Raw genomic sequence first — 25,794 nt, 5'->3', positions numbered from 1 at the left:
ATTAAGGCCTGAACCGGATGTTGATAATTCATGTAAAGAAAATGGTATGGTTGAGCTGGGGTGGGATTATATAAGTTCACTTCCTTCCACTCCCTGTCAAGTGATCAACTTGTGATTGATGATATAAGATGTTATTTCATGTATTATTACCTGATTGCTTGAAGTAAACAATTTCATTCATTCATTTTGATAAACCTGCATTCCATTCCTGTTTTTATTTTTCCTACATTTCCGTTTGAATTGTTTTTAAGATGCTGAATAATCCTCCTCCTCTCTGTTCCCCAGAGTGCTCACATGCCAATGATTGACGCCCTGATGATGGCGTACACGGTGGAGATGATCAGCATCGAGAAGGTGGTGGCTTCTGTCAAACGCTTCTCCACCTTCAGTGCCTCGAAGGAGCTGCCCTTTGACCTGGAGGACGCCATGGTCTTCTGGATCAACAAGGTTCAACGCACAAAATTCAGAAATTAGCAGCACACTGAAACAAAATGCAGCTTTTTTTTGTTTACACGGTTGTTTGAAAGTTTCACATTAAAAGCTCTGATGTTGGTCTGTCTAAATGCAGTGTATGAATGAAGAACACTGGCTGAAAGTAAAGCTCCACGGTGGTCTCCTGTTCTCATCCGTTTATGTCTTACAGGCCTCAGACACTAAGAGCCGATCTGTGAGGAATCAAATCAATCTTTCATGTTTTTTGATGAAAAAAACAATTCTTCCTGCTACAATGAAACAGCTCTTTATTGTTTGTAAACCAAAAAAATATATTTAATTATAAATTTATATATTTCTTGGTTGCCAGGTTAATGAAACAAACTTATTTTTTACTTTTAGTGTTCAATAAACTTCGATTATTTCGATTATTCCTCCAGATTCTAGTTTTTATAAATTCAAATTTTAGGGTTTAGATTAAAAAAATGTATAAGAATGGTAAAATATATGTGTAAACCTGAAATCTCACTGTAAAAATAAAACTTGAATGCTGCTCATCCACATGACAAATGATGGAGATAATAAAATAAATATAGAGTGATTTCCTCTAAACTTCAATTTTCTTAACAGACCTTCTAGTTTTCTGTCTCCTTGCTTAAAGTAGTTTTTTTTCCATCCAGTTGGAGTGTAAGATGTTATACATTTATATGGATCATGCACTCTTACAGATGACGTTGCATAGTTTACAGTATTTTTTTCTGAACTTTAAGGCACATTAAGACAGTCACATAACCTGGTTGATTACCCAGAATGCCAGGAGGAGCAAAGAGGCAGGAGATTGGTCAGAGGAGTTGACAAGTTTTATTAGTGAACTGTTTTATTCATCTTTTATCTGCAATAAGCAGCCTTTACAGAGCATGGCGAAGGAGGATCAACCAATTATTAAATCCAAGTAGGGGTGGGATTATTTAAATTTGCTTCTTCCCACTCCCTTTTCAAGCAATAAATCTCTGCTTGAAATAAACCAATCAATCAATCAATCAATCGTGCACGCATTTTGTTCAGTAAAAATACTAATAATAATAATAATTTTTATTAGTTTAAGCCAGGGGTCCCCAAACTACGGCCCGCGGGCCGGATCCGGCCGCCCTCCACATTTGGCCCGGCCCCCCACACACTATAAGAGACATCGTTTTTTTTCTTTTTTTTCCTCAATCTGATCAATCAATACCCACGGAAGACGTGACTTTTTATTTCACCGTTCTGCAGTCAGAACTATGACAGGAGAGGAGAGGCTATTAATTGGTTTAATAGTGTTTCAGTTTTTATAGTGATTCACTTTTTCTTTATTTCTTCTTATTATTTTTTCTTCTGTGCGTCTTTTGGACGTCCATATTTCTTCAGTTTATTCAGCTGTTTAGCTCATGTATCTATTAAAATATTCAGCTCTTTTTATGCTGGCTTTTTCCACTGTTTTGGCAGTTACCGAGGATTTCTAGGCTATTTTGGAGTTTAGCTAATATTTTAGACACATTCTAGCTGTTTTGGCTGATTTCGATTTTTTTTTTTCCCAGATTTTTAGGATAATTTGGCATTTTGCTAATATATTAGCTAGCTATCAGCTTCAGTGTTTTCAACTATCAGCTTCAGCCCTTTCAATTATCAACTTTAGGATTTTCAGCTATCAGCCTCAGCGTTTTTAGTTAACTTAAGCATCTACAGCTATCAGCACTAGCATCTTCAGCGACCAAATTCAGCTTACAACATTCACACTAGCATTAATGCTATAAATATAGTTTTTAAAATTTAAAACCTTAAATGTTTATGTTAAGACTGTGATTGTTACACCATTTATGTTAGCCTATAAACCGACCCCGGCCACACATTAGAGAGGAAAACTTTATGTGCCGCTCACAAGAAGAAGTTTGGGGACCCCTGGTTTAAGCAAACTGTGTTTATCATGTGATGTAACTTGGATGAAGAACAGAAGATATTTTATAGCAAAATCATGCAGAAATCCAAGTAATGCTTTTTTTTGCAACTGTATCAGCTTGTTCCTCAAAGCAGCCTTGGACTAGAGTGAGAAGAACGGCTGTTTATGGAAGCAGGCCTGTGTCCTGTAGCAACAACAGAAGAGATCTGATAAAGATGTTTTCTGTCGCTGCAGTCCTTCACGTATCGCCTCAAACATGGGGGTGTTTTACCGCTAAGTGACCATAACATCTCCTCTGCAGGTGAACATGAAAATGAGGGAGATGACGGAAAGGGAGCACAAAGTCAAGCACCACCCCCTGGAGTCTCCCAGTCACCAAAAGGTAAAGCCGTTCCCATCTTCTACATTTACAAAAGTGAACAATCTCAGAGTAAAGTCGTCTTTCTGTCTGTTTCTGGTTGAGTCGGTGAAAAACCTGATTCCAACCAACAACGCCCTCCTTAGTTCTTCCTGTGAAATGTCTTTTTCAGTGTTCTTTTACAGATCTGGCCCCCCCTCTTTGCTTCTTTTATTCACTCTGAAGCAGACCCCCCCTCCTCTTGCTTGTGACCTGTTGATCTTTTTGCTCCTGTTTCTTACCTGTCCCTTCCTCCCCTCTTATCCCTGCAAACTGGAAAGTCTCCCTCCAAATGGTATTGGAAGCTAGTCCCTGTAAGTTGGATGCCAGCCCCCCCACACACCCATGACCCCCCAATCCTCTGCACGCTTAGTTTTGTGTTGATGTGCGAGCACACTCCATTCAAGCTCATTCTGTGCTGCTTGTAGGCAGGATTTATCAGCAAGGGGGAGAAAGCGGACAATATTTTTAATTAAAAAAAATAAATTCCCCTTGTGTCGAATCCATGACAGAGGTGTAAGGCTCCTCCCACTGTTGTGACGGGATTCCAAAGATATTTCCTCAACCGAGCTTTGTGTGCTGCCTCATTTCAAGCTTCAGCAGGTTGTTGGTTTTCCGTGCACACGTCCATGTGGTATTTGCTCAGGCAATGAGAATAGCGAGCAAATCCACGCCCACACTTATCCTTTGCTTTGCAGACCCAACCCAGTCCACCTCTCCTCACCGATCTGCTTTGTCATTCTCCTCTGCTGTTTCCTATGAGCTCCTCTGACAATAATCTGCTCTGTGCGCGTGTGTGTGCGTGTGTGTGTGTGTGTGTGTCAGCCTGATGTCATGCCCGAGCCGGCCCACTGCATGCTGGACCCACAGGAGCTCTTGGAAGTGGTACAGTGTTTGTGATCTTAGTGAGGAGAACTCTTTGCTATTTAGAATATTTTTAAAGACCCTTCTGTGGTTATTATGCTGCGTTCACACCGAACACGATTCACCCGGTGGGGGCTGTTTTCAAAGCACCAAATATCTGAACTTTGGCAAAGAAGTCGTGTTGCTTAAACTAATCAGACACTCAGCTTTGGCCTGTAACACAATGATGTAATCAGTGGGTAGAGTCCAAAACCAGCATGAAGGAAAATCTCATCGAACTTTATGACATTTTTCTTCTTTATAATTATAGAAAAGTTCTCTCATGTTATTCTAATTATTTTGTTTTCCCTCGTTGGACTAATGTGGGTCAGGAAGCCTTCAGACTGGGTCACAGAGAGACGGAAGTACCGCTGAAAGCATCCATGATTCAGGCGCAGCTCCTGCAGTAGATGGTGAAGTTCACAGCACCGGAAGAGTCTCTGAAAGATCTCATGAACCCAGTCATGAAGACCTGGCTACTGATGTTTCTGTAGAGCTCTTTAAAATGAATACATCTGATTTCAACATCATTCATCTAATGTAGTGATGAGGCTAAAAACTTTTGATGTCAGCTCTACTTCTGGACAAGTGTTGAGACATAAATTGGATTTTTCAAAGTTGGGTGTGAACGCAGCGTCAGCCTGTTCCTCGCCGTGTACCAGAAGTTTCTATGAGCTCCTTCTGTGTGTTTTTTGAGATTGTGGGTTTACAGAGGATATTTTTATGTAGTTTTGTAGAGTTATAATCCAAAATATGTAGAGCTCCTTAACCCTTCTTTTATCATGTGAGTTTTCCCTTATAAAGAGTTTAGAAAAAAGCTAATACAGTTATTGAATTCTTCTTTGAAGTTTTCTGTTTCAGTCTCTGTTATTGTGGCTCAGTGCTGCTTTATTCTCATGCTTTAGGTCTTTAAACACCGCTTGCAGAATGAATAACTGAATGTTTTTTTTTTTACTAAAACAATACATTTCTCCCCTGAGAATGTGTTCCACATATTGACTGTATATGAGAACTGGACTGAGTGACTGGCGTCTCAAACAGGAAATCCAGAATCACCATTCTTGCTCTGATACCTTTTTTTTCCACATTTTCTTGATAATCCTCCGTTTTTCTTATTTTTTTCTGAAGTTCGTTATTCAAACTGACCAATCAGATGCCTCAATTAAAGTAGGTGGAGTCTGCTGCCCCCCACCGCCAATGCTCCAAACCTCTGACAGATTTTGTGTAACCCTCTTTCAAGTGGTGGGGTGTGACCTTCCAACTAGCTCACCCCTGATTGGCCAGAGCCATAGAAACATAGACTATATAATAATAATAATAATACATTTTATTTATATAGCACCTTTCAAGATAAAAACCACAAAGTGCTTTACAGTAAAACACAGAATAAAACACAAAGTAAAACCAAATATAAAAGCATTACATAAACAGAGTTAAGAACTAAGATTGACTTGGACCAATCACTGACTATGTCTGGTTCTAACTGAGCAACACCCGTATCGCAAAAAACTAGACAGAATTGACTTATACATTACGCTTATATGATTAAATGATTATATGAGTGCAAGAACAGCCTATTCATTATCCATCACTAGGTCCCTTGAACAGTCTTATTTCAGCTCACTTTTACATTTGTATATTTTATATTCAAAATGTATTTTAATTTCGAATTCTAACTTTATAAATTCTTTCAAACACATGGGAAGCATAATCATGTCATTCATTCTGACTTCATTTGGTTGGAGCTGGACATAAGCCATTTTCTATCGATGATGTCACACTCTTGGTCCAGTTCTCATATACAAACAATAGTAACATAAAACCTTGTTTTCATATTTGCTGTCTTTGGTTTAAAATTTAACAGTGGTTTTTGGTGATTGGGATGGTTTGTTGCGTTAAAGTTGTGTATTGTGGCTTTTATCATTTCATCTTCTTTCATTCACATCAGTTTACTCAGTAGCTGCTCACAGAACTTTCTCATCTGCATCAGTTGTACGCCGTTTTTAGTTATGAAAAAGTGTTTAAAGAAGTGGGCCAGTTCTTGCCCCACTTTCTGTCTCACTGGGCTGTTTTTGGCCGTGTAGTCGGTGCTGGACTCAGGCTGTCGCTCTGCTCTGTTCCTGTCAGCGCCGTAACACCGTCACCTCATTCTCTCACAGTTCTCCAGGTCTTCAGGGTTCTCCCTCACTTTGGTGTTGAGCTGTCATTAGACCCTCTCATTCTTTGAAACACTTCCTCAAACTGGCTGCTATTTAGATTAAGAGGACTTTAGAAATATTTCTTCTCTGAAACTGCTGTGGAGAACCTTGGCCTGGTTCATTCAGTAATTGAGCAGAACATTAACCCAAAGAGAAAAATCTGTGCTTTCACTAACACGCGTAAAGGTAAGGGGTTCATGTTCTGGGTATTATCGTTAAGGATGCTTGGTGTTGTGGTCTGCTAGCTCTGAATGTTTTCTGTTCATAGCCTGATCATCTCCCCCTGCTGGTTAGGTCCGGTATCGCCGGGAGCACCCTTCAGGACGCCAGCTGCCTTTTTTCCCGCTACTGGAAGATCTGATGAGGGACGTGTGTGATGGAGCTGCGCTCCTCACCGTGGTTCATTACTACTGCCCAGACATCATGAAGCTGGAGGGTACGAACATTTACACGCTCAAGTGAAGCTCATTTTTAGTACCAGCCTGTAAAAGTTTTCTGCAGGAAGCACCGAACTTTATCTGCTGTTGTGCCTCATCTAACATCCGCGTGTGAGGCTATTTGAGTTGTTTACACATGGCTGACATGTTCCAGTCCTCCCAGTCTGACATTTATAGTTATCAGATCATTGAGCTGTGTGGAGATTTGACCTGCTCTCTGCCTGTCTGATCAGATATTTGCCTGAAAGAAGTTCCTTCCATCGCTGACAGCCTGTACAACATCCAGCTTCTCAGAGAATTTGCCACCGAATACCTGAACAAAAGCTGCTACCTGACTGTGGAGGACATGCTCTACTCACCACTTGTGCTTAAGGTAAAAAAACAAAAGAGTTTTCCTTTTTTGATGAGTTCTGTCTGATTAGCATTAAAACCATTTTTGTGTGTGTAGCATAATGTGATGGTGTTCATCGCTGAACTTTTCTGGTGGTTTGAGACGGTCAAACCTGAGTTTGTTCAGCCCAGAGATCTGCAGGAGTTTAAAGATGGTGAGCATGATCACACACACGCTTCAGTCCCATTTTTAGAGCTGAACTTCAGTTACTTTGAGAGGCATTGAGTTGAAATAGTCATCAGGGTTTTTATTTTATCACGCAGCCCGAGCCATAGCTCATCCCAAGAGTGCCCGCCCATCAGTGCCCATCTCCAACGCCACCAAGCGCAGCTTCCTGGCCAGTCCCGGCGTGGCTGACACCCAGAGCAGCCCCGAAGTCTGTAACAGGTACTTCCTGCACCCTGAAGACTCTGAGTCCCTGTAAGTCTTTCCTCACTTTTCCTTCACATTCTGCGTCGTGGTGATCTTCTCAGCAGATAGCCTGATAAACACGAGGAGATGCACAAACATGTTTACGGTTCTCATCTTCATGATTCTCATCTTATCTGTGTTTGGTTCAACAGCTTTTTGTCTTTACACGTTTCATATTTCACAATCGTACATTTGCAGGCTTTAGCTAAATATGTTTTGTGACATCTTCTATAAATTGTGTTTGAATGAGATGATGAATGTTTTTCATTTTTCTTTCTTAGTAAGGGGGGTCCAACCTTCAGCCCCTCCCACCCACTCCTGCCCCTGAGGCAGCGGCAGCAGAGGCAGCAAGGAGAGGACGTTTCAGGTCAGTCCCACCACTTTTCCCCTCTCCTTTGACGACTTTTACCTCTTTTTCCGTTTTCTCTCATCTTGCCTTTTTCCTCTTTTTCCTTCTTCTTTTGTGCCCTTTTCCACCTTTCCCCCATTTCTTCTTGTGCCTTTTTTCTTTTTTCATCCCCTGTCATACTTTCCTTCCTGTTTTCCCTCTCCTCTTGTACCTTTTCCTTCTTTTAGTTTAATGTAGTTTCCTTCTTTTTCCTTCTTGTGCTTTTTCCTTCTTTTTAACTTTCCTCTCCTACTTTTACCCCACTTTTTCTTCTCACACTGTCCCTCTTTTATTTCTACTTGTGCATTTTCTTTTTTCCCTCCTCTCCTGCACTTTTTCCAACTTTTCCTTTTTTTTGCCTTTTCCTTTTCCCCTGTCCTCATTCCTTTTCCTTCTTTTTTCACTTCTCTTGTACCTTTTTCCTTCTCTTCCTTTTCATTTCATGGTGTTACCTTCTTTTTTTTCTTCTCCTTTTTTCCAGTTTCATCTTTTTTCCCCCACCTCCTGCACTTTTTCCAACTTTTCCCTCTTTTTTCCTTTTTCCCTCTCGTCATGTCTTTTCCTTATTTTTCTCTCTTCTCTTGTACCTTTTTCCTTTTTCCTTTTTCCTTTTCATTTCAAACTGTTCCCTTCATTTTTCCTCTCCTTTTTTTCCAATTCCTCCTGCACTTCTTCCAACTTTTCCTCTTTTTTTTTACCATTTCCTTTTCTCTCTCCTCATTCTTTTTTCCTCTTCTTCTCTCTTGCACCTTTTTCCTCTTTTTCCTTTTCGTTTCATGATTTCCCCTTCTTTTTTCCTCTCCAATTTTTCCAGTTCCATCTTTTCCCCCACCTCTTGCACTTTTTTTAACTTTTCCCTCTTTTTTGCCTTTTCCTTTTTCCCTCTCCTTGTGCCGTTTCCTTTCTTTTTTCCTCATCTCTCATTCTCCTTCTTTCATACTTTTTCTTCCTTCTCATTTCCCACTTTTCTCTCTTTTTCTCCCCATTTGCCTTTTCCTTTTTCCCCTGTTTTTTCCTTACTCCTTCCTTGTTAAGACATTTGTGTTTCCTGCGCAGGTCTGAGGAACCGTTCAAACTCCCTGACTCAGATGGATGCTCATCACTCCAGAAGTTCAGGTGTAGTGTGGTCTGACAAAAGGCAAAGGTATCTGGAACATGTTTATATACTGTGTTTTCTTTAAAAGTACTTATTTTTCTGTTCAGTACAAATACTTTTTTCCTGCTGTCTTTCAGCCGACCTCTTTCCACCCTGAGCCCCTTCATGCTGCATTCAGCCACGGACAGCGATGCCGACCGGGCTTCTGGTGACAGCGTGAGTCTGGCTCGCTCCATCAGTAAGGACAGCCTGGCCTCCAGCATCGCCAACGTCACCCCCAAACATCAGGCTCCCTTCCACCAGCCGCCACATGCAGTGTTGCGCAGAGTGAACGGCCACAGCTTGTTAGGTAATGTTAGCATGGAGGCTGAGGAGGAAACCATGCTGACCGTCACCAGAACTGATACGTCTGTCCTGCCCAGACGGGCAGAAACTGAACCATCAGACTCCAAACCCGCAGAAGATGGGTTTTACTTTGAACCGCTGATGCCTGCTGTTCTGAAAACGGCTAAAGAGAAGTCTGTCTGTCTGAACAAAGAGGAGGAGAGCGGCGAGGTGCTTCGGGCTGCAGAAAGGGGCTCCTTCCGGCGAGGAGACGGATCTGCCGCAGCTGTTCGGAGAAAAGCTCCTTTTGGTCTGAACCAAACTTTTGAGAAAGAAGAATCGGTGGAAGAGCCGCCGCCGCAGCAGGCCAGCTTCAGACCAGCTGTCACCAGCAGCATCGACGACTCTTCCTCCTCCAGGGAGCCGGCAGAAGGCTTTTACCTTCATTCTGATTCTGAAGAACAAAAGTACAGCACTGAAATGGAAGACCTCAATGAGGAAGACGAGGATCTGGATGAAGCTCTCACCACTAAAGACTCTAACTGTCCACGGAAGGAGTACATCGAGGAGGCCGAAGAGGAAGAGTCGGCCAAGCTCCAAGAGGACATGAATCTAAAGGAGCACGAGGACAAAGACCTGAACGGCGGCAGCGGCCGCTCCAGCCCTTGTCTCAGCACGCACTCGCAGGCCAGCAGCCTGGCCAGTGGAAGCGTGCGCATGACTTCCTTTGCCGAGCGGAAAGCCCATCAGCAGCGTTTTGGCAGCAACCACGACCTGCGCTCCAGCGCCTCCAGCTCCCAGAGGACCACCCCGGACGGGTCAGAGAGCAGCGGGCCGCTCGCCTCCTCCTGGAGGCTCAAGAGAGACCAGAGCCCCTCCTCTCCGCTTGGCGGATGCACCCGTGCAGGCGACGGTGGCGGCGGTGGCACCAACGTGCTGGCGTCAGAGATAGTTCAGCTCCGCATGCAGCTGGAGGAGAAGCGGCGTGCGATCGAGCATCAGAAGAAGAAGATGGAAGTCCTGTCGGCGAGGCAGAGACAGAAGCTTGGCAAAGCCGCGTTTTTGCACATCGTGAAGAAAGGCGGCGGGAAGAGCGACACTCTACCAAACCCGCTTAAAGCTGACATCTGTAAGGATGAGCTCAACGGAGAGAAGGAACCTTTGAGCAAAGACGACACCTGTGTTTATGCCCTGAGAGGAGAGAAGGAAGCAGAGCAGGCCGGCTCTGTGGGGGCTTTGGAGGCAGACAAAAAAGGAAACGGTGGAAGCTTCAACCTGGACGAGGAACTGGACCTGAACGAATGCAGCCGCTCCATCGAGCTGCTGAACGAAGCCATCGGCAGCATCCAGCAGCAGATGATGCAGCTGTCCCTGCAGCAGGAGATGCTGATGAAGCAGAACACGCAGTCCCCGCCGGGTGCCGCGCCTCCCCTCCCTCACCTCACCGACAGAAACGGCAAGACGGGGGGCAGCTTTCATTTTGTGGAGCACCACTCCAGTGCCGGGGGCTCTCAAACCAGGAAACCCCCCAAGCTGAGCTCAAGCAAGAGCTCTAGATCCAAACCCTCAGAACTCAAGATAAGCAAAGAGCAGAGCCGGCAGACCTCCAGGACCCCCACGCAGAGCAGGGCGGAGACGTTACCCAACCCGAGGCAGTTGTCCGGGGGCAGGTCCCCCAGGACAGACCAGCCCGACAGCCCCAGAAACCCCACAGCCACAGGGACAATCGACAGGCCGGGGTCCGGCCACGCCAGGACCGCCTCCTTCCGCCTCCACGACGAGGCAAACATGCGGCTGCCAACCCGAGTGGATCTGACCTCAGTGGTCGCCACAGAAGTTCCCGTAGAAAGTCCTTTGAGACAGTCGGAGCTGAACTCTGCTGACGGGTCGGGGAAGGAGAACGTCCCGTCTGAGGAGGGGCAGCGCAGCAAGACACATCTGATAGAAGTGGATCTGTCGGAGCTGAAGCCCCCCGAGGAAGACGCGGGCGCTGAGGACGGAGCGGCAGAAGAGGCCGATGGAGAGCAGAAGTCGGTCATGGGATTTTTCTTTAAGGTACTAAAAAAAAGAGAAAAAAATGTCCTTCATTGTTGCAGGAAGCCCCTGAAACTCTTCTCTGTTTCAGGATGAACAGAAAGCGGAGGATGAGCTTGCTAAGAAGAGAGCGGCGTTCTTGTTGAAGCAGCAGAAGAAAGCCGAGGAGGCCCGACTCCGTAAACAACAACTAGAAGCAGAATCTGAACTCAAACGGGACGAAGCCAGGTAATTCGTTTTTTCAGCATTTCTGCTTCTTTAGTAACGAAAATCTGTCAAATGCCAAATGTCTCGTCTTTATCAAAACCAGGCGGAAAGCCGAGGAGGATCGCTTGCGTAAGGAGGAGGAGAAGACGCGGCGGGAGCTCATCAAGCAGGAGTATCTGCGGAGGAAGCAGCAGGAGATGTTTGAGGAGCAAGGCCTGGTCAAACCCAAAACGCCCAAACCGAAGCAGAAACACAAACACAAGGCCGTCCTCAGAGAGGAACCCTCCATCGAAAGCTTCTCCAAGTGTCCTTCCACACGTAAGGAGGTCCTCATTGTCCTCGCTTCAGTTCTCCTCACAACCACAGCGCCGTGAAGCGACTGTGGTTTTAATGACACGTCCTTGATGAATGATGGCTCTTTCAGCTGGACTTCAGTCTCTCGGTGACCCAGTTTCAGGAGGGAAAAAATGAAATTATTTAAAAATAAAATAAACTTTTTTATTATTGTCTTGATACAAATAAGGAAAATGTAAAGTTCAGGAGGAGAACAGCTTCTCCTCCATTCACTCTAAATGGGTGCTTCCACAAATTATTATTTTAATAGTTGACTAATCACTGATATTTTTTCTGATTAGTCGACTAATTTTGTCACGCGCAAACTGGATGTAAAATTCGAGTACGAATATTCGTGACGTCCAAGATCGCCGATTCGCAATCTTAATAAATATAGTAGAGTGTAGTAAAATATTATCAAAATATTATCTGGGAAAAATTTATTTTTGCTCTGAAATGCAGATTAATGTAGGATTTTAAGTTTACGAACTAAATCAAAGCAGAAAAAGCCGCAGTCCCGCCACCAGAAGTAAACGCAGCTCCGTGTAGGTGAGGGTTCCGGTTTTCAAAATAAGACCAGCGAGAACTTTTTTCTGTTCAAAAACTCAGACTAAAGTTCCGCTCACTGACATAAATTCTGATCAAATTGAATTAACTTTAACGGCGATACTTTAGTTCCAGTGTTTACTTTCTTTTGGTTATAATAACTCTTCAACAGTTGATGCACTTAACAAACTCCAGCTTATGCTGAAGTGGAGAAACGCAGCCTCACGCTGCTGAAAGGCGGATCTAATCAACAAGAATCAACTGAATCTGCCGCGAAAACAAAAATTCCTTTTTCACACGGGCGCTGCACCAAAATGTAATATACTTAGAACGTAAAATGTTTAAGAACTTTGAGGATAGATAACTGTGGAGAGAATTTTCAGGTTTTGATGTTAAATGATCCAAAACAAGGTTAATTTTTATGCTTTTTATGTTGTTTATATCACTGTTGAACTTAAACAGAAGGTCGAACAAAAAAAAAAGACAAAAGTTTCTTTCTATCTAAATCTTTGTGGGTTTTTTGTATCAGTTTTTTTTATTCTGGTCTCCTGTTCTAAATAAAGGTATAAATGTTGGTGATTTAACACAAATATTTAATTTTCATACATCCAGTGAAAAGACAGACACAGAAACAAACATCATAATAAAAAGTAAGAATCGTGGTTTGATTCGTGAGTCGTTGAGCCTAAGCAACGATCCACAGCCCTAACAGGATGTTTAGAATACCCAGACCTGCCTGTTCTCCTCAGTCATTAACGTGTGTAACTCTGTTCCTCAGCTGATAACTTGATCACGGCTCAATCAGGCTCCAGTCTGTCTTTGGCCTCCGCGGCGACCAATGAGGCGGACAGTGTCAACTCTGGAGGCGGGGGCTCTCAGCGGTAAACTGCCCTCATACTGTGTTGTGTAGAACTCAGATCTATGTCTTGTGTAGATGTGAAACACATAGGGTTGTTGATCTGTGTGTGTCCAGCTGCGACTCCGTGGAATCGTTTCCAGGAAGTCGGAACAACAGCCGGGCTGCAGAGAGAGACTGGGACAACGGCTCCACCGCGTCCTCCATCACTTCCATGGCTGAATACACGGGTGAGTCTCTGCTTAAACGCACATCAAGCCCATGGTGTTCACATGAGACCAGCAAGGAGGGGCTTCTTCTTTCTCTGCTGTTTACACGCACTTGTCCACCCCCTACAGTTGGAAGAGGCTCAGTGTAAAATGTTGAAGCAGTGCAGCTCTATTCTGATATATGTAAGACTTTGTCTGGGCAACAACTGTATTTATTCATTTCTCCTCTACGATCAACTTTCAAACAGCTGCTCCTTCCGTGAATAAAAGGGGACATCATCGACTCGTCAGTTTTAAATCCAAGTCCCTGATTGATCAACTTGGTTTAACTTGTAAGACAATGGCAGCACATTTTATATATGTAGACCTGAAAATGTCATAAATAGTTTAGTATCTTCGCATACGTTTTGAATGCAGAAACGAGCGTTTTGGCCTTCTGCGTTCAAAACTCTCTATGTAGTAGACTTTTCATTGGAAGTGGTCAGTTTCCCGAACGTCGTGGTGGTGTGAACGTAGCCTCAGAGTGTTGTATATCGACTCGTTAGAACCAGATCTGTACCTGAAAGTGACGAGAACCATTACACTGTTGGGTAAATGGGAGTCCTTTGTGATTGTTGGGCCTGAAATTTTTTTTTTTTCAATATTTCGGCCTAACATTGAAACATAACCGTCTCTGTTGCTGCTTTACTCTGCTGTCTTCTGCTTTACTCTGAGGCAGATCTGTCATTCATCTGTAAACCACAAGCAGAGAACTAAACACATCAAAGAAGACCAATAATTGATCAGAATGTTGATCAGAAGATGTTTGTGATCAATTCTGGGTTTGATTTCTTTCTCTTCAGGTCCCAAACTCTTCAAGGAGCCCAGTGCCAAATCCAACAAACCCATCATCCACAATGCAATCTCTCATTGTTGTCTGGCTGGCAAAGTCAACGAGCCCCAGAAGAACCAGATCCTGGAGGTGAGTCCGCTACTCCACAGGGACGGAGTGGATAACTGAACCTAGAATAGAAGACAAACTTTTTAAAAAGCTTGTTGAAGAATTATCAGCATTTGTTGTTTCCTCTTCTGTTACGTTGTGGAACAGCAGATAACCTGCTCATGTCATATCTGGAGATGGAAAAGTCAAAGTAGAGATTTTTCTGTTGTACAGTTAAGATGAGATAAGCAAAGCAGCAGCTCCACATAACCTTTAGATGATTTGCATCTCAAAGCAGGAGGAACTGGATTTTAATCAGAGCCGATAAACAAAAGCTCACAGATGAAATGAAATTACAGATGTGCTTTTTCCTTATGTTATTTTTCTAAACTCAAAAAATGACATGATTTCCCCAAATAGAAATTTCTCAGTGACTGTAGAGTGATTTCAGGTCTTTTTTTGACAGTCTAAATAAAGAAAAAGAAAAATCTACATTTGAAAGGAAAAATGGAAGCTGTATTTTTATTGGTTTAAAGAAAAATAAGTAGTAAACATAAGAAATGAATGCTAGTTTTTAATTCTACATCAAACTATTCAAAAAGTGTTTAATAACAAACACTAGAGGGCACACTAGGGCACACTGTCGCTCAAACTTGTGTGTTCTACAGCCATTTATTAGTCATTTCTATTCAACCAGCTTTAACAAGTTTTTAATAAATTGGATTAATATTTTTTAAATGATAATTTATCATGAAACTACATTTTTCAAATCACTGTTCCATTGATGGAAACTATTGTCATCTAATGTCATTTTTTCGTGATACATGGCAACTACCCTCACCAATCAGGAATAAGCTTGTTGGCAGGCCACACCCACACTACATGAAATCTGTCCAGGTTTTGGACATGGGGCCAGCAGGCTCCACCCACTTTTCTTGAGGCACTTTAATTGATGATTCTGTGTTTGTGTTTGAGCGTGTGGTTGTGTGTCCCTGAGACAGACAGGTGAATTGATCCCTAGCCTCACCTTAGGTCAGGGTCAGCAATCTTTAACAGTAAAAGAGACATTTGGGTTCATTTGGAACTGATCAAAAGATAAAACAAGCCGCATAGTCTTATTTTACCCTTCAAGAAATTTGGATTTGTATTCATTACCATTCAGGACCTAAATTTTATTTTATTTATTAAGTTTGACAGAAGCTCAAATAACTTATTTTCAAAATAAAAGCTGCTCTGTGCCAAACAGGATCATCTCAATGCAGTTCTGAACAGCTAGTAACCAATGTTGTTCAGCATAAGATAATATGTGCTTTTAACTCATGAAACGTCAAACTATTTCCCAAAGTTTTGCTTTACATATAAAATCTGTTCATTCTGGAGGTAGAGTTGATCAAACAAGACGTCTTTAGGTCAACAGGATGTAAAAACCTACATAGTTTATCTATATGCACTTCAGACATCAATTTATACATTTAACTCATCTAAATTAAATCAGTGCTAATTAAATAATCCGTATTTTTAAAAAATTGCTATTTTATTTTTATTTTATTTCGTTACTTTTATCCTTTTCCCCTCTTTGTCCTCTGCAGGGGGTTTTGTGGGACCTTCGGTAGTCTTAGGCCCAATCCGAATTCTTCCCTTCCGCCTCAATCAGCCTTCCAAACGGAGAGTTATAAAAAAAATAGTCTCATATTTCGGACGTCACTTTTGTCGATGACATCATCAATAATCGCCAGTCCACTACCGTTAACCCGTAGCTTCCAGTGCTTGAATATACAAAACAACAGCGCTTTTATAACTTTAAAAAGGTCGTGCTACAACAAAAATTCGTTACATTTAAATGTAAACGTCTGTGGTTCAGAGCGCATCCACGTGAAGAAAAGTGTTTCTCAGCGCGACCCAGTTTAGCCTCGCGGGTTAGGACTTTGTATCCCTCTGCTTGGAGGGTCGGATTTAGCAAATATATTTCCTGGACAGACTTACACTCAAACTCCCCCTTCAAATGGAGTGCTAAGGAGAAGGAAGAATTCGTATTGGGCCTTAGTTTGTAAGCTTTGTTTATTTGTTTTCTTTAGGTCGTTTTGGTTAGGGGGAGCTGCTGACCTATACGGTCGACATGCTGGGTCAGCCGTCTCCATGACTTATTTTATGTTTGTCCGAGGATCCACCATAGAGAGATAAAAGATCCACATGCTTTACTGAACGTGCAGCAGCTGTCTGCTGTCACACACATGCTGTCAGTAAATGTATCCTATTAATAGTGAATCTTTAGACTGTTTTTGTGCTAAAAGATATTGATGCCCGTTCCGATACAGCAGTCAGGTGTCTCACCTTTCCCTCGATCTGCTTCCTGTCCAGGAGTTGGAAAAGTGCGAGTCCAACCACCTGATGATCCTGTTCCGGGATGGCGGTTGCCAGTTCCGGGCGCTCTACTCCTACTTCCCCGACACCGAAGAGATCCAGAAGCTGACGGGCACCGGGCCCAAGAGCATCAGCAAAAAAATGATCGACAAGCTCTACAAGTACAGCTCGGACCGGAAGCAGTTCACCGTCATCCCCGCCAAGACGGTGTCCGTCAGCGTGGACGCCCTGACCATCCACAACCACCTGTGGCAAGCCAAGAGAGGCGCCGTGCCAAAGAAGAGCGGGAAGTAGCAGGTGGATCCGGACTCACCGCCGTCTTCATCTCGCTTCTTTCCTGAATGAACTGTTCCGAGGTCACACCCGGGAGACTTTGAGCATCTCTGCCGGGGTTTGTGTGACCCATTCCCTCTCAATCCGATTTCCTTTCAACCATGACGCAAGCATGTGGCATTCTGTTCCTTTTTCTGGGAGGAATCTGTTTGTTTTGCCGTTCACCTTCCAGAAACGTCTGGATCTGGTCTCTTGAGGGGGGGTCAGACTTCTGTACAGCTTTGAATGAACTCCAGACTTCTCTGCTGTCCCAGCGTCCATCTCTTCCTGCGTGAACGCTCAAATCCGTCAAATCAAACTTGGCATTGCCGATTTCTGCCTCACCAGGGATCTCTGGGCGCCCGCCGCTCCAGACCGCCGTTGTCGTCAGTCGGGGGGGGGGGGCTCCCTCAGGACATCTGTTGGCCTTTTCACGCATCGTGGTACTTGAGTTTATTTATTCAACCGCTTTTTAAACTGATCGTGTAGCACTGGATGTGTGTTCTGCAAAAACATCAAAAAGGGTTATTTTAAAGAACTTTTTTTTTTTCTAAAGCATCCTTTTTTTAAGGGTGTTTGGGGGCGGGGCTTTGGTACATCAATGATTCTTTTAGATTTTTAATGGAAGCGGAGCGTTGTTTCCATCATGCCGGCTGTTCTCTGATGTTTAGAGCTTAGTTGTGATTTCTCTCCACCGGGACGCTGGGATTGTCCTGAAGAAACGTGCACTCACCAACACTCGTCTCTCCTCCTCAGTGTTGTTCTCCCGTCTTCATCCGACGCCGGCGGGGCGCGCTCTTCCCGCCCCGACCCGTTCCGATGACAGTATTTGATATGGTGGGCGGGGTCTGTGTCTGCGCGGCGGGGTTGTGGTTCCCTTGTGTACCAACATTAAAGAACATTCCTCCAAAGCGTTGATGGACGCTGCCGCCTCGTCTGTGTTCTCTCTGCAAAAATCAAAGTGCTTTTCCAGGAAGCTCCAGAACAAGTGTTGCACGAGCACTTTCCCGCTTCACGCCGAGGGTTGAAGCTGATCTGAAACTACTGCTGTCTCCAAAAACCACTCCACACTTGATTTGCTGCATTTGGATGTTTGTGGGGGGGTGTGGTAGATCTTGAACTGTATGAAAGTGTATTTTTATGTTCACTAAAAGATTGTATCGGCATTTGCTCACCGTTTTGTTACACTAGTGGACTTATCATCCGTGCTGATTTTACTGTTGATCCCATGCCATCTATTTATTTTACAATGGAAGCACTGACAATATCAATTTTCAACTTAATAAAAGTCACGATTTTTCATTTTGATTTTCTCATGACTTTATTTTCTCCATTCTCAACATTTCCCCTTAACTGAAGCCAAAAACGGCCTGCACAATTTTTTTTTAGCGTTTTCGTGTTGTAACGAGTTATCTTGTTTTATAACGAGGAAACAAGATAACTCGTTATAACAAGAAAATGAAGATGAAAATGAGATAATTAATAATAAAGAATGAAGCATTCCCGTCTTTCTTTCCAAGACTGAGATGCAGAGATTTCCTCTGTTTTAAGTCTTTTTATTTTGTGGTTAACAATAAAAATAGTGGAATTTCTTAGTGGATCTACGCCCCTCAAACGCCTTTGTTCTGTCTCATGCACCAGCCCTCCTCCCTTTATTTCCCTAAAACCTTCCAACAAACGGGTTGATTGACAGAATTCAGGCCCGACGAGAATCTGAGCGTGGTGCGTTCACTGAACTCCGGACATTAGCGAACCCAAACAGCCTCTCGGCCCAACTCAGTTTGCTACTACGCTTCTGTCATTTTTATACAATCAGCAGCAAAACAAAGCCGTTTTTCAGAAAAACACTTTTAAATGAATCGATTATATAATGATTAGTTCTAGTGTTAAACATTTTCCCTGACAAACTGCTTTGTTTTGCTGCTGATGTCCAGAGGTCAGTGAACGCATCATGCAGAGACGCTCAGGAGGTCTGAGTTCTGTCATTCAACCGGTTTGTTCAGGGGTTTTAGGGGAATAAAAGGAGGGGGCTGATACATGAGAGGGAATTAAGATGTTTAAAGAGCAAAGATCCACTAATAAATAAAAGATAGACTAAAAACGACTCTTGTGGAGGGTTTTCTTCAACTTAAAACAGTAAAGTCTCCGTGCGGGAAAAGAGGAGAGGGACACTTCATTCTTGATTATCTCAATATAGTGAGAAAATTAAGTTTTCTCATTATAACAAGACAGAGGACAATGGACCTAAATTGGAGCCAATATTATTTGAAACCCAAATAACTAATATTGTTTGTCCAAAAAAATTTTAAAATGTCTGAAACTTTTTGCTATTCTAAAAAAATCTTAATTATTTCCTGCTTCAGATGTTCTGTTTTTTATGGTTTCAAAATTCAAAATTTCAATTTCAAAACTTTTTTTTCACTTTCAACTTTTTTTTCAGTTTCAAATCTGAAAACTTCATTACCAGGACTGGAGTTATCACCCTCATTGATTTTGATTGATCCTTCCTGTTAGCCCCGCCACAACGGGGTCAAAAGTTTTAACGCTGAAATTCTCATATTCAAAAACAGAAAAATAATTAAAGGTGAAAAAAAAGATTTGAAACTGAAATTTTGAGTTTTGAAACTTGGAAAAGCAGAACGTTTGGAGCTGAAATTTTAGAAAGGAAAAAAGGTTCGGACACTTTCAAATTTTTTTGGCCAAACACCAAAAAAGGTTGTTTTATTTGTGGTTTAAATAATATTGACCCCAATTTAGCTCCATAGATCTCATTATAACGAGAAAACAGCAAAAAAAAAGTAGTACGGGATGTTTTTGGCTTTCGTACTCCCTTGAATCATTCTCATGTTTGTATTTTTCCTTAAATAATTATTTAAAACTTTCAATTTTACCTCCAAAATAAAAGCGTCCGGACGAGCTCCTGATGTCGGACGGACTTCGGTTGTCTAAACGCGTCGAGGTCGTCGACTGTATCTGAGACCTGGACTGAGTTTGACATTATCCATAAAAAATGAAGTCAAATCAGTTGCCAGTTTTTTACGATACGGACACCGCCATGATGCAACCAGACATAGTCAGTGAGCAACGATTGGTCCGAGTCAGTCTGAGTTTCTATGGCAACAACTCTCACCAATCAGGAGGGAGCTTGTTGGAAGGCCACACCCCCTATCACTTAAATTCTGAAGTTAGCAGACTCCACTTACTTTTACTGAGGCATCTGATTTGGTCAGTTTATAACTAGAACTATGGAACAAATATTTAAAAAATGATTAATTATCTAATACATTTTTAAAAGGTATTAGAGCAAGAATGGTAATTCTGAGAACTGTAAAGTATTTGGCTTCTTCTACTTACTTCCTGTTTGGAACGTCGGGGGGGAGGAGTCTCAGTCCAGCTCTCATATACAGTTGATGATCGAGGCGTCCTGTGGGGCGAAGAGGTTCACGCTCCACCGGTCACCTGTGGCCGCGCCGTCCATAACGCCAACACAAAACAAACTTTCATCCGCCATGGCAACCGTTTCTGTTGCTCCTGCAGGTAACTTTAGAAACCTGAAAACGTTCTCCTCAGACATGCTGGCTGTCCTCCTCCTCACCATGCAGGGTGAGTTCTCCTGGTTGACGTGAAAATCTCTAAACGTTGTGAATCTTGACCAGAACGTTCTCTGCGTCCTCACAGGAGCGGCGGCGCTCGTTCTGTTTCTGGCTCACGAGGGTTTCTGCCAGACTTGTTCAGTCTTACACGAAGTCTCGATCTGTCGCAGCATCCCATCAGGTAACGGAGCGGTTCTGACCCATGAAAACCTTCACCGCTTGAGTCTGGTTCAAATGGAGCTTTGGTTTTTGTGGTACAGACGCTGCAGGTCTGGATCCTGCTACACTCCCAAATGTTTTAGTAGTTCAAGCAGATATTTGGGTTGTCGACTGATTGATTGTTGTTCATTTAAACTCGTCTGAATCCTTCTCAAAGCATTGACCCACATCCGTTTGGACGATGCAGCAGAAAAGATTTGCGGCTTTGATTTTTAAATAAAGGTTTTTTCAGAGAAACTGAAGCTGACTGTACTTCCTGTTTTATTTTTGAAACTTCTCCTTTGTCTTTTGTTAATATTTTTTTACAGCATTTAAGCAACAAACGAGTCTTATTGCACAGATGAAAACCGTTTAATGTTCTGGTTCTGTGTGGTTCCTCCGCTGAATGTTTTAGTCTTTCTGAGGACAGATTTGTTTCATAAACGTCTTCTGATCATGATTTCTACAGCTTTCCATCTTAACTCCTGTCTGTGGTTCCGTTTGGTTCTGATGAAGTTCTGCTGTTTCAGTTTGTTCTCCTGCTTGAGTTTTTGGTTTTCCTAGAGTTCGACCCCACATCCTAGTTTGTGGTCATGTTCCTGCGGAACGTTGGGAGAATCAACTCCACCGTCTTTGACAGAAACGGCTTCGGCTCCATCACTACCCTCCACCTGAACGAGTCGGGCGTCACAGAGATTTCTGAGAACGCCTTCCGCTCCGGTCTGCAGCTCCGATCCCTCAGTTTGGACCAAAACCTTCTGTCAGAGATGAACACAAACTGGTTCCGGGATCCTGCTTCCCTCGATACTCTCAGCCTGGCCGGAAACCAGATTGAAGTTGTGAACGCGACCGCGCTCCACGGACTCACAAACCTCACACAGCTCAGGCTGAATAACAACCGGATCAGAACCATCCACCCCGACAGTTTCAGCTCCCTGGTCTCGTTAACGGAGTTGGACTTGTCTGATAACCAGCTGACCTGGCTCTCACCGAGACTCCTCAGGTCCCTGAGGTCTGTGAGGTCCATCCGTCTCCATGGAAACCGCTGGAGCTGTTCGTGTGATGCTGAGGACTTTGTCTCGTCTCTGAAAGGTTCGTAGCACAAAGTCCGAGCAGAGCGCTGATGTTCAGGTTCCTGAAGGTTCTTCTGTGCTCAGACCTGCAGAACCGATCCGTTTTGGTCCGACCCACACAGGTGACCTGTGAGACCCCCCCCTCTCTGAAAGGTCAGCCTGTCATCAATGTGAGTGTTTGTCCAACAGCAACGACCATCCTCACATCAACAGGTACAAACACCTCCCACACTGGTACATCTGGCTCCTCCCACCTTTTTAAGCCTTGAAATGCTGGTTTCTCCAGAATCCAGCAGAACCAAACCCCATCCGCTGATAACCGTCTCTGCATCCTCCGGTACGCCTGAAAAACCCGTCAACGGGACGTCCGGTCCACAGATGGCGACAACCTCAACCATGAACTCTGGTACATCTCTTTCTGTTTGACATCTTCAGTGGCGCAACACAAAATAGAAACGTTCACAGATTTTAGAGAAAACATTGGATACTTGCATTAAAATCTTTATTTTTTTATTTTTTCATAAAGTCGAACATTTTTTAACCCTCTAAGGCAGAATATTGATTTTTTTTTTACTTTTCTACAGGAAACAGCAGAAAACAGCACCATCTTGTGGTTAAACTGAAAAGTACACAAATTTGTTTTTATTTTCGTTTCTTCCAGTTCATTTGAGCTCACATCTGATTTTTCAAACTCTGAGCAGTTTTAGATTTTATTTTAGTTTTTCTTTTTGCATGTCACTTAAATGTTATAGAACAAGAGTGTCAAACTCAATCACAGAGGAGGCTGAAATCCAAAACACATCTTAGGTCACGGGCCAAACAGGATAAACATTTAATCAACACTAAAACTACATTTTTAAAACTTTAAAACTAACTTTTTGACATAGTTATGAACTAGAAATATAGCAATAGCTGCGATAATGCTAGTGTGAATGCCGTAAGTTGGATTTGGCCACTGAAGATGCTGAAATTGATAGCTAAAAACGCTGAAGCTGATAGCTAGCTAAAATATTGGCTAAACTCCGAAATAGCCTAAAAAATCTTAGTTAATGCCAAAAAAGCTAGCCGAATGTTAATTTTTAAAACTGCAATTTTTGAACAAATTTTTTTTCTTGTGTGTCATACTCACTTTTAACGCTTGTCATAAAAATTTCCTTTTATTTGCCTTTTTTCCTCAGTCTAAAGTGAAGTTAACACTTTTCACCAACAGGTGGCGCCACAGCAAATATTTACAGGACTCTAGGTTTAGTTTTTAGCCATTTTTAGAGGGTTAAATGAACTTTACAGTTTTTTTGTCCTGTTGATCTGTCAGGAACTCACGTTTCTTCATCAGCCCACTCCAAGTCCGCCTTCACGCCGTTTACAGACCTGAAACCGTCCAGAGCGACTGGTGCGTTTCTCTCCTCTCTCAGGTGTTTCTCAGGTGACCTCCATCCATGATTCATGTCTCTTTTCAGGTTCTACCTCCTCCTCATCTCCTCCGGTTCCAGACATTAAAATTTTTGTGACGCTGGTTTCCATCATCGGTGTGTATGTTCTTCTGCAAAGTTCTGGTGCCGCTGAGCTTCCATGTTCCTAAATGGCGTTGTGTTCATCTGCAGTGCTGCTGTGTCTTCTTCTGGGTGTGGTGTGTCTGCTGGTGGTGATGCACAGACAAAAACGCAGCAGCAAAACTGTGACGCCTGGATGTCCAGGAGAAGGAGAGCAGGAGAGGCAGAGGGAGCAGCAAGTGTCTGGATCCATCATCCACCTCTCCTCCAACTCTGAGCTCAGAGGTCCAGACGAGGCCTCCAGGAGGGGATTCAGAGGCGACCGAGTGAAGTCGGCCCACGCCGTGATCCTCACAGCACCGTTTGGGGTTTCAGGAAGAGACAAGGTGACCCTCCAGGCTGAGACGGAGCCGTCGCATGGGGTCTCTGAGAACCTGCAGGACAGAAAGCAGAACCCAGCATCCGGCACGGAGGTGGGGCGAAGTCACCTGACCACAATGGAGACTTTGAAGGAGCACGAGAAAGGAGGAGAAGAGAGGAGAGACCAGGAGGAGAACCAGCAGGGTCTTACAGTCAGCACAGACGTGGTCCCCTACCTGAGCATCGGGAGGGGTCAGAAGAAACCCGGTCCTGAGGAAGAGTCCACTGAAGGTCCGGGTCAAAGTCCTCAGAGGATGAAGGTCATGAGCAGGATCTCCACCTGGCCCCCAACTGCAGCCCAGTGGCAGGCCAGGTGCAAGATGAAGGAGGAAGAGGAGGACGAGGAGGACTTGTGGACAGGAGGTGCAGCTCAGGAGACCGTGAACCAAATAAAACCTTCTGCTGGGTCTGATCATCACGGTGAAGAAGATGAGAACAATCAACTTCAAAGCTCAACACATCAGGAGGAGCAGCAGGGGGAGGAGGAGCTGCAGGAGGAGGAGGAGCTGCAGGAGGAGGAGGAGTTCTCTGAGAAAGCTGCAGGAGGAAGAGGAGATGGGATCAGCCAAAGACATCGGCGGACTTCCCCAGAGAAGCACTCGCATAAAAGCTCCAAGGCTGCAGCTCCACCCGGCCAACAGAGCGCAGGCAGCAAGGCCGCCGGCTCCAAAGCGCCCTCTGGTGGCGCCACGCCGGATGACGAAACGCTGCTGTCCGGAAACGAGTACGTGTTCGTGAACCTGCTGCACGAGGTGGCGCACAACAATGGCCGCTGGACCCGGGAGAGGTGGAAGCAGACACACCAGAACAAGCAGCGGCTGTGAGGAGCTGAAACTCGAGCAGTCTCACACTAACGCCTCCATTTCCCACAATGCAACAGAGCTGTCTACTTATTGGTTGAAATTAAACTTTTATAAACTGCAGATCTTGAGTTTTTTTATTTATCCAGGAAATAGAACATTTCTTGTAACACTGTGAAATGCTTCAACATTAAAGACATTATTATTATTATTATTATTATAGTTTATTTACCAGGAATTTAGGAAGGAATCGATGGTAAAACAGACACTTATAGTCATTAAACACAACAGTTTTAATAAAATATGGTTTAGTCATTTCTGTTTGCAACATGAACCCTTTAATATTCTGTTTTTTTTCATCTAAATATTTTTTTTTTAAACATATAGTAATTAAAGATTAGCTAGTTAAAGCTTTACAGGAGACTGTCATCGCCATCTAGTGGAGACTCGGCTATTACACGTTCCCAAAGAGGTTCAAATTAAGAGAATTAAGAATCAATATGGTATCTTCAATAAAACCTTTTTAAAGCAAAAAATATATAAATGTGCGATTGTAGGCTTTTGCGTAAAACTTTTTATTTAAAAAAAGACTTGAAAATGTTGTCATGTCTTGGACATTATTATTACTTTTGAGAATCAGTATGGTGTCCTCAATAAAACAATTTTTATCTTAGCAAATATTGCAAAGATGAGGTGTCTGAGGCTCATTTAGGAAACTTGGAACTCTTTTCTCTGGCCTGAATTTTGAAAGAAAAAAGTTTAACTTCTAAGTGTCATCTGGTGATCAGCTTTTGTTTAAACAATTAATTCAAAAATGAGTTATTTCAGGTTTTAACATGACACTACTACACATTTTTTTCAGCATGAATTTTGTAAAAAAAAAAAAATTAAAAAAAGGACTAGAACATGTTGACAGGTAGGTATTACTCATTTGCTAATAAAATATATTTATAGAGAACCCATATGGTATCCTCAATAAAACATTGTGTTTAGATGATAAATGTGTAGGTTAGTGAGGCATGTTCAGGAGACATTGAACTTTGTTTTTCTGGCCTGTACAAGAAAATTGACATATAGGTGTCGCCATCTGGTGGACACTTATAGGTGTTACCAGTTCCGCAGATTTTTAAATTAAGCTTGAAATTTGTATTATTTTTGACAATGTCCTCAATGTAAACAATTTATTTGAGCAAATGATGTAAAGATTTGATATTTTAGGCTTATTCGGGAAACTTATTCGGGAAACTTTAAACCTTTTTTCTGGTCTGAATTTTGAAAGAAATAAGTTGAATTAGACATGTCGACATCTGGTGGACATTTTTACAGAATTAATTGCATTATTAATAAATAAGTTTTTGTTAAAGCAATGTATGTGTGAATTCAGTTTTCAAGATTTTACAAACAACTAGTAATATGTTTGTTTTTCATCCTGAGTTGTGTAAAAAAATTTGACTTTGACGTGTCGCCATCTAGTAAACGCTAAAGCGTATTTTATACTTACATAGATTTTCAAATCACAATCCTAAATATTTT

At 42.8% G+C, this 25,794-nt stretch overlaps 2 protein-coding genes across 5 annotated transcripts in view; both read left to right on the top strand.

The window, feature by feature from the left end:
* Window positions 1–17,995, top strand: part of camsap1b (calmodulin regulated spectrin-associated protein 1b) — a 30,993-nt gene extending 12,998 nt beyond the window's left edge. The window contains exons 4-19 of one of the 3 annotated variants that reach the window (XM_024274678.2): window positions 286–447; window positions 2,667–2,747; window positions 3,044–3,076; window positions 6,158–6,299; window positions 6,534–6,673; window positions 6,749–6,845; window positions 6,955–7,111; window positions 7,384–7,469; window positions 8,547–8,634; window positions 8,724–10,965; window positions 11,036–11,172; window positions 11,255–11,469; window positions 12,809–12,911; window positions 13,004–13,116; window positions 13,938–14,056; window positions 16,373–17,995. In XM_024274678.2, the coding sequence (XP_024130446.1) occupies window positions 286–447; window positions 2,667–2,747; window positions 3,044–3,076; window positions 6,158–6,299; window positions 6,534–6,673; window positions 6,749–6,845; window positions 6,955–7,111; window positions 7,384–7,469; window positions 8,547–8,634; window positions 8,724–10,965; window positions 11,036–11,172; window positions 11,255–11,469; window positions 12,809–12,911; window positions 13,004–13,116; window positions 13,938–14,056; window positions 16,373–16,669 (4,212 nt within the window). In that variant the 3' untranslated portion in view covers window positions 16,670–17,995. The remainder of the gene's footprint in view (window positions 1–285; window positions 448–2,666; window positions 2,748–3,043; window positions 3,077–6,157; window positions 6,300–6,533; window positions 6,674–6,748; window positions 6,846–6,954; window positions 7,112–7,383; window positions 7,470–8,546; window positions 8,635–8,723; window positions 10,966–11,035; window positions 11,173–11,254; window positions 11,470–12,808; window positions 12,912–13,003; window positions 13,117–13,937; window positions 14,057–16,372) is intronic. The other 2 variants (XM_024274679.2, XM_024274680.2) reach the window with 2 other exon arrangements.
* A 713-nt stretch (window positions 17,996–18,708) lies between these two features.
* LOC112147956 lies at window positions 18,709–25,145 on the top strand. Of its 2 annotated transcripts, XM_024274681.2 has the most exons (7): window positions 18,709–20,461; window positions 21,043–21,570; window positions 21,636–21,764; window positions 21,838–21,957; window positions 22,864–22,941; window positions 23,009–23,077; window positions 23,153–25,145. In XM_024274681.2, the coding sequence occupies exons 2-7, from the start codon at window positions 21,072–21,074 to the stop codon at window positions 24,283–24,285; spliced, it is 2,028 nt and encodes a 675-aa protein (XP_024130449.1). In that variant the 5' UTR covers window positions 18,709–20,461; window positions 21,043–21,071; the 3' UTR covers window positions 24,286–25,145. The 2 variants fall into 2 exon arrangements, with proteins under 2 accessions (XP_024130449.1, XP_024130452.1); XM_024274684.2 differs by lacking the exon at window positions 22,864–22,941 and having other exon boundaries at window positions 18,710–21,570.
* The last annotated feature ends 649 nt before the right edge of the window (window positions 25,146–25,794 follow it).

The sequence above is a fragment of the Oryzias melastigma genome, linkage group LG9 (assembly GCF_002922805.2).
Source record: "Oryzias melastigma strain HK-1 linkage group LG9, ASM292280v2, whole genome shotgun sequence".
NCBI lineage: Eukaryota > Metazoa > Chordata > Actinopteri > Beloniformes > Adrianichthyidae > Oryzias > Oryzias melastigma.
This window is presented reverse-complemented; position numbering and strand designations above follow the sequence as displayed.

What these genes read in the sequence shown, in the direction of transcription:
- LOC112147956 (XM_024274681.2), top strand. Translation starts at nt 21,072, where the DNA reads ATGTTCCTGCGGAACGTTGGGAGAATCAACTCCACCGTCTTTGACAGA. An exon ending in CTTTGTCTCGTCTCTGAAAG is followed by an intron (nt 21,571 to 21,635) that starts GTTCGTAGCACA and finishes TTCTGTGCTCAG; the next exon opens with ACCTGCAGAACCGATCCGTT. An exon ending in GAAACCGTCCAGAGCGACTG is followed by an intron (nt 22,942 to 23,008) that starts GTGCGTTTCTCT and finishes GTCTCTTTTCAG; the next exon opens with GTTCTACCTCCTCCTCATCT.